This window comes from Microtus ochrogaster, unplaced genomic scaffold, assembly GCF_000317375.1.
Source record: "Microtus ochrogaster isolate Prairie Vole_2 unplaced genomic scaffold, MicOch1.0 UNK1, whole genome shotgun sequence".
In the NCBI taxonomy this organism is placed as follows: domain Eukaryota; kingdom Metazoa; phylum Chordata; class Mammalia; order Rodentia; family Cricetidae; genus Microtus; species Microtus ochrogaster.
The window spans coordinates 11,496,196-11,503,713 of NW_004949099.1; the positions used below are offsets into that span (position 1 = coordinate 11,496,196).

Genomic DNA, 7,518 nt, shown 5'->3' on the forward strand with positions numbered 1-7,518 from the left:
TCTTTTCCTCTCTCTCTCTCTCTCTCTCTCTCTCTCTCTCTCTCTCTTTCTCTCTCTCTCTCTCTCTCTTTCTCTCTGGAGACACGGTCTTATATAGAAGCCCAGGCTGCTCCTGAACTCTCTACATAATAATAATAACTTCTAGGATACTTCTATGTCCCAAGTGCTAGGATAAGAGGCATACATCACTGTGCCTGTTTGCATGTCATGCTGGGCTGAACCCAATATTCATGTCTGCTGGGCAATACCAACTGAGCTGCATCTTCAGCATCTGCCTGCATCACTTAGAATTGGATTAATATCCACAGAGTTTGCATCTTAAACTGATTTGCCATGTTTTCTTTTGTTAATACCTTGAAAGGAAACTGCATTCTGTATTTGTTCCAGGGAACTGTCTTGTGTGTTATAGAAACCACGTCTATTTACAGACCTCAGGCAGCACTCTTACCCTCAATTTTGACAATCCAAAATATCTGCGAATATCATTAAATATTTCTAGGGTGGGGATTTGGAGGGCAAAATTGTTCCTACTTAAGAAGCACTGAATTGCAAGACGAGTTTAAATCTTGTTTTTGGTCATTTACCATCTGCAGGCTCTTGGAAAAGTTGCTTCATCTCAGTAAGGGCCATTTGGCTCTGCTCTGCAGTGGGGATAATATCAGGGCCTATTGCATGGTGCTGAAATGAGCCATTTGATTAACTAATGACGCGAAGACCTTAGCCAGCTCCAGGCACACGACAAATGCTAGATAAATACCAACTACGTGGATTGGAGAGATGGCTCAGTGGCTAAGAATACTGGCTGCTCTTCCAGGGATCCTGAGTTAAATTTCCAGCCATCACATGGTGGCTCATCACATCTGATGCCCTCTTCTGTCATGAAATCGTACATGCAGATAAAGCACTCATATACATAAAATACATAAATAAATCTTAAAAAGGCATACCAACTACCCTTTTTAGTTTTATTATCCATACTTGGCTGTCTGAAAATGACAGCCACAGTACTTTGGGTATTTCTGGTACCCATTTGGTAGAAAGACGCCAGATATGTTGGTATGATTTTGTAAATCATTCCATAGTCTGCGTTGACTGTTTCGGTGGGAGGTTCTAACCAAATACAGCACCTTGATGTAAGTTTTAAAGCCATTATGGAGAGACTTCCTTCGTTCAGACTCGAATGTTAATCCTATCAGAGCCAGGTGGCCTCTCTCTTAATTAGACACACAGAGAAACTTGAAGGCGAGGTGCCAGTATCATCAGCTGTTGGGTACACTTAAAAAAAAAGTCTATCCAATATATGCTCAACCAATGGCACCATCTGCTGCCCAAATGTCAGCCACCAAAAAGAACATTTGGGTCTAGCACAGCTTGAGGGTGAATTGGCTGTGACAAATGGCCGTGAACATTAAGCACACTGTTAATCATGTCTGGAGGAAAAAATGGAACCACCATCACACCAACTGGATTGCACATTTAAATTCTCCAGCTGTAGTGGATGGACATTTGTGTGTTAATGTCTGTATATTCACCTTCCAGAAGTCATATCTCAGGTTTATGAATCAGGCTTTCAGCCTGGTCTATTATAAACCCAGTAACCACAGCTTATCAAACAGAAAATGTGGAATTATTTCATACTCCAGTGAAATTTAAGGTCCCACCAGTTATTATATAGCACTCATTCAGTGGAGGAATGACCTCAGTGTCTCAGGTGTTAACACATAAAGTTGGGGAAAGGCTTGGGTTTAGAGAAATGCCATCACATTTCAATCATGATTATGTCTAAAAACCACATTAGTATTGCATAAAGTCAGCTAAACTTTAAATTAATGTAATAAAGATGTCTCCATTATTTTCCTGAACATGAACATCATAGATAAATGATGTTGAGAATACTGGAAGCAGAAGAGAATCAGCACACTCAAAACTCTATGGATATTAGTGTTTCGAAATAGTTCCCAATCAGCCATCCTGCGTGCTTGTTTATACAAAGTTGGGGTTACCTTGTGGTTATAATCTCATCTCTCACCTTGCCACATTCCATACTATCATTTACCATTTGCCTACTTGTAAATACTCTCCTGAAATGGGATGATCATAAGACCTCTTCTCTCTCTACACACGTGCAAGAGTGCTCTCTAAGAAAATGCAGGGTGTACCACATTCAGACACCTTCCACATTCACACACATTCCAGAACTACTGTCTAAAGCTTGGCATTCTTCACAACCTGCATCATGAAAAGTCTCTGGGGCAGTAACACCAGTCCAGCTATAGAGGAGTCTTTTCTCATGGACCAGCATCATCTCTGTGAGTCTTCATCCTGAAAGTTCAAGCCCTGTCCTACAGAACTACAAGGAGAAGCCTGGCTTTGGACATGGAGTTCACATGCCTTTGAGACTGAAGAGCCAACCATTCTTACCCTGGGACAGCTGTTTTTGATGCTGTTCTTCTGCCTTCCACCAAGCAGACCAGTGAAGGCGAGCTGGGCACAGGCCCGCACAGCTTCCACGTACTAACCTGGTAGAATAGCTGCAGCCTTCTGGCTGGGTTTCTTCCCACACCGGATTCGGTATTCGTTTATGGAATTTTCAATCTCCTGCAGCCTTTTCACGGCATCGGTGTAGTCCTGCTTCCGTTTTTTCTTCACGGTTTTGCACAGGTCTGGCTCACTGGCAAGTTTCTTTGCAGCTTCAACTAGCTTTTGCTGGATTAGGAAATTGCTCTCTAGTTCTTGCAAAGCTGGATCCTGCATTTAGACAATGACACTGCTTGATTTTCATGGACACACACAGTCACTCTCTCACACTGTTTCTTGATATCAATGAAAGATTCTTGTATGTTCTTGACTAATACACCCTTAGGAAATGAAATCATCCAAGTTTTAATAATGCAGGCATTCTTAGTCACCTTCCAAGACAACATCTCTCACACACCCTAACTTCACCTTCTCATAGCCCAACCTCTTTTCCTTTTTTAAGGAGGAAAATGACTTTGCATTTATGCACTTGGCTGGGTTAAGAGCCGTCTTCAAAGAGAGATTCTAGCTGTGACTCATGCATGCAGAATGTCATATCTACACGTGGAGCTTCAGAGACAAGGCATTTGGGTCTGACTGCTCTTTCTGCTTGTCCCCAGTAGCGTGACTGAATATGCTTCTCATAAATAAGCTTTTAATACTTTAGTTTTCTGAACTGGTCAAAGGAAGAAAGTACTTTACAAAAGTGCGCTGAAGATTAAATGGCGCACCTGTGCTGCTGAGGTCAGAGCCGAGCACACTCAACAGATATCAAAACTCGACTCCATTAGGAATGGAAGCTGAGATAGTTAAATCCCTGTAAGAACCACGGGGTGGGTCATAATGGCATAATTGCATGTGATATGTAATTGAGAAAGCACACAGTGTGTTGGCCACCAAATCTTTTCACTTAATTACACTGAATGCTGTATATGTCTTATCTCATTTAATCCTCCCTACACCCTTCAGAGGGGCGTTCCGCCACTCTTCGCACTCTACGGATGGACTAAAACTTTAGGTGGATGAAACCACTCTGTGGCGGCTACCTGGCTTTAAGGAAAAGGTTCTGAAGTTAAAATTCAGTCTTAGTTTCTGTAATACTATTTATAACTTATACACAGGGTTTGTTCACTTAACGCTCTCTTCGACACGGGGAATGAAATAGGAAGAAGTAAAAGCAGTTTTGCCCAGAGTGTGCGTGAAAGAAACAGTGCACTTTGATCTACTGAGTTTCCATGATTTGGAGAAAAGTCGGCAGCCTTGACTCGGAGCTGAAGGTACGGATGGAGGGTACTGAATAGACCGTTCTCCTGTCTGGGCACAGGAAGGCTCAGGGCCATGCTCCTACCTCCTCAGTGGGCAGTAAGTTGTCATCTAGCTTGAACGTGGTGCCCACTCGCCTCCTGACCTGAGGGGCCTTCTCGCCGATGCTCAGTGGATACTCCTTTGGCATTCTGCCCGTGAGCTCCTATAAAACAGGACAGGGTCAAGAGTTCATAATGGACACAGGCCCTAGCCACCCAACACAAATACTCAGAAAGGCCAAGGCCACTCACAGCCTCACGAAGACAGATCTTCTTCAGCTCCTCAACTTTCTTCAGGAGTTTTTCTTGCAACAGTTTCTCCTTCTTCTTGAGTTCGAGTATTTTCTCTCGTTTTTGCTCCTCCATGCCTTCTGAGTCCTGAGAACCTGGAGAGGGAGAGGGGCAGGGAGGTTCACACAGGCCTTGTTTCCTTCCTCGCCAAGGGACAAAGGGCCGTGGAGGCAAAGCTGTTCCCAAATACTGCGTCTATTTCTTTTCTCCTTGTTTCTGAACATAATGGAAGGAAACCAGGAAGCATTTGCTTCTGGGCATCAGAGCCTGGTAAGAAAATGACTTTTGCACTTGGTGACTCAGTCATTTTGGAAGGCCCCACTAAGTGTTTTGTGCTTCAGGCACACACAAGGAGAACTGGCTTTGTGGGAGCCTATGCAGTTTGGATGCTCACCTTACTAGACCTGGATGGAGGTGGGCGGGCCTTGAACTTCCCACAGGGCAAGGAACCCTGATTGCTCTTCGGGCTGACGAGGGAGGGGGACTTGATTGAGGGAGGGGGAGGGAAATGGGAGGCGGTGGCGGGGAGGAGGCAGAAATCTTTAATAAATAAATAAAAATAAATAAAAAAAAAGCAAAAAAAAAAAGAGTGAAGGGAAGGTGATCCCTGAGATGGCCCCACTCATTGTTTCTTTAGCAGGTAAGCAAGCAAGGCAACGGACTGTCCAATCCAAAGGAACGGCCTCCCTGGCCCCCACGCCTGCTGCTTCAGACCCACAAGCTGAGCGGAACTTAGATGAGACAAGTTAACTTAGTTCCACAGACACAGTGATAAGAGACTCCAGAATTTCCACAAAGGAAAGGTCTGGGCCCAATGATTACAGTTTATGAACCAGGCACTTGCAATAGTGTTTGTCTAGAATTATACATTTTGTGGAGAATTAGTGGCATCAAAACCTAGCAGGATACAAGATAGCCTCGGGTACTTAATATCTTTGCATCAAAAGTTATTTATATAGCCTGCCTAATTACAATCTAACTTCATAGTCTTTAAAGATAGTCAATGACTGGGGACAGTGGTACATCAGGAGGCAGAGGAAGGAGGATTTCTGTGAGTTTGAGGCCAGCCAGTTCTATAAAGTGAGCCTTTAACTCAAGATAAAAATATGAATAAATAAGTTTAAAACGTTATTTGAAGCTGTTGCATACTGTTACATTTTAATTAAAAAAAATTAGCCTCAACAAGATGCGTTTGGAAATGATTTGTAACAAACACAAAAGGAAAAAAAGACAAGGAGAGAGAGAAAGAGAGAGAGAGAGAGAGAGAGAGAAGAGAAGAGAAGAGAAGAATAAAAGGAGAAAAAGATGACATATTTTCTTGAACAAGGAAATACCTGAGGATATCAGGCTGCCATTGCTTGCCATGATGAACTGACTTTTTGCCTCCAGAGTCACCAGTTTGGAGGCCCTCTGTGCTCCAGTCTCTGTCAAATCCATTGCGATATCGTCTAAACTCCTGGCTGAAGGAATTTTTGCCTGTGAAGTAAATAACATTGCAATAAAATTAGCACTATCACATTTTAAATCAATACAATGGTTAAGTTACTATATAATCAAAAATGTCAACACGGGGCAATTTCAACATTTAAAGTGGCACTTAGAAGCAACAGAAGACTTTATTTTTGTACATGGAGGGTTTTAGTAAGTATGCAGACTTCAATCACTAACTTTAAAATGTCACCAGCAATGTCACCACTGTACAAGCATGCATGCCAAACCTCACAACTTTCAAATCAGCTTTGTATATGGTGCCCATCTTTTAAATACATGAAAAAGACAACAGAGTGTAACAAAGCTTAAAAGATTTTTCTTCTAATATGTTTTCTGGGAAAATTCCTTTCAGAACAGAGAGGAAAAGGCCTAGAGTTTGTCCCCAAAGGAACACCTCCAGTTACTCACTTTGCTCTGCTTCCGGTCCAGGTAGAACTGGTGCTGGCTAATGGCCATTACCCAGATGGACTTGATGAGAGCAGAGTTTGCATACCAGGTTTGTACAAACAGGCCACTCTGTCCAAAGGTTCTTCTAGACACCGAAATCCTAAAACATGAAGAAAATCATGAGTTTTCCATCCCCGGGATCAGCTGCACAAGGTGTGTTCCTAGCAGGCAGTGTCGCCAGACAGAGCCTTCCTTCTCTGTCCCATAGTAGCACAGACTTAGCCTGACAGGGGCTGAGGTTCTCACGCTGTCCTTTTACAAAAAAACCAGTCAGTCAGCCCCAAGCAGTCTCTGTCTAAACTCTCACGCACTCAGAGCTGGATAAGGAGTTTGTCCAATGAGAAGCTGTACAGACGCACCTAGTTAGAAACCACAGAGAAGCAGGATGACCACAGCGGTGAAAGATAAAAGCAGACGTTTAAAGACAGCCACAAGGCTTGCAGAAACAGCACCTGCCCAAGGCGAAGAGGGAGCACCTCAGACCTAGGCAGCCACAGTCTGCAGGAAATGAACTTGATGATACTGGCTGAAGATGTGCAAGCCCCACAATGGTCCGGGCTGCTGCTTGTGTACCAAGCAAAAAGAGGAAAGGCAGGCCAGGAGGAGAGTCAGAGCAGAAATAGGCGGGAGAGAGAGAAAAACAACCATAGGGAGGAGGGAGCGGATGGGGCAGGCAGAGGGCAGAGGGCGAAAGGGCATGAGTGGGGGGGGGGTGTGCACTAAAGTTCTTTGTAGCAACTGGTTAATCTCCTAGGTCATCTTTTGTCACCACAGTTTCCTCCCATCCCTCGACCTCAGAACACTGTCTAGAGTATAAGAGTAACTCCTGAATGTGCCTCTTGGTAGCTCAGAGAGCCTACATCCTGACCTCCATTCATGTGGACTTTTGACAACTGTCTTGTTTTCCTTTTTCAGGACCCAGGAACACTCAAAATAAAAACAAGCAAAGCACCAGAATAGATAATGCTCCCAAGAAGTTAAACAGTCAATAAGGCCCTGCGAAGAGGCTCTGGCCATGGTTAGTCCTGAAGGAAAAGGCAGCTCAAACAACCACAGCTAGTTCATACTACCAAGGCAGCGTTAAAACGCACACCACAGAGCCTGGAACACTGACCAGCTCCAGTGGATGGCCCACATACACGAGTATCTATGGGCAGCATAAATTGGACTCAGGAGGTTTGAAAAAAAAAACAAAGCATATGAAAGGGGCTGGAGAGATGCTCCGTGGTTAAGAGCACTGACTGCTCTTCCAAAGGACCCTGGTTCAATTCCCAGTACCCACGCGGCAGCTCACAACTGTCTGTAATTCCAGTTCCAGGGGACCCAACACCCATGGCAAAACACCTATGCACATAAACTAAAAATAGATAATTTTTTTAAAAAAAGCATATGAAGCCGGGCGGTGGTGGCGCACGCCTTTAATCCCAGCACTTGGGAGGCAGAGGCAGGCGGATCTCTGTGAGTTCGA

The 7,518-nt window shown here is 44.0% G+C and overlaps 1 protein-coding gene across 2 annotated transcripts in view; it reads right to left on the reverse strand.

The window, feature by feature from the left end:
* Positions 1 to 7,518, reverse strand: part of Frmd4b (FERM domain containing 4B) — a 191,707-nt gene that overhangs the window by 16,734 nt on the left and 167,455 nt on the right. For both annotated transcript variants that reach the window (XM_026788213.1, XM_005364928.3), the window contains exons 13-17: positions 6,012 to 6,150; positions 5,447 to 5,588; positions 4,074 to 4,207; positions 3,866 to 3,985; positions 2,520 to 2,748 (exon numbers count right to left, since the gene is read on the reverse strand). In XM_026788213.1, the coding sequence (XP_026644014.1) occupies positions 2,520 to 2,748; positions 3,866 to 3,985; positions 4,074 to 4,207; positions 5,447 to 5,588; positions 6,012 to 6,150 (764 nt within the window). The remainder of the gene's footprint in view (positions 1 to 2,519; positions 2,749 to 3,865; positions 3,986 to 4,073; positions 4,208 to 5,446; positions 5,589 to 6,011; positions 6,151 to 7,518) is intronic.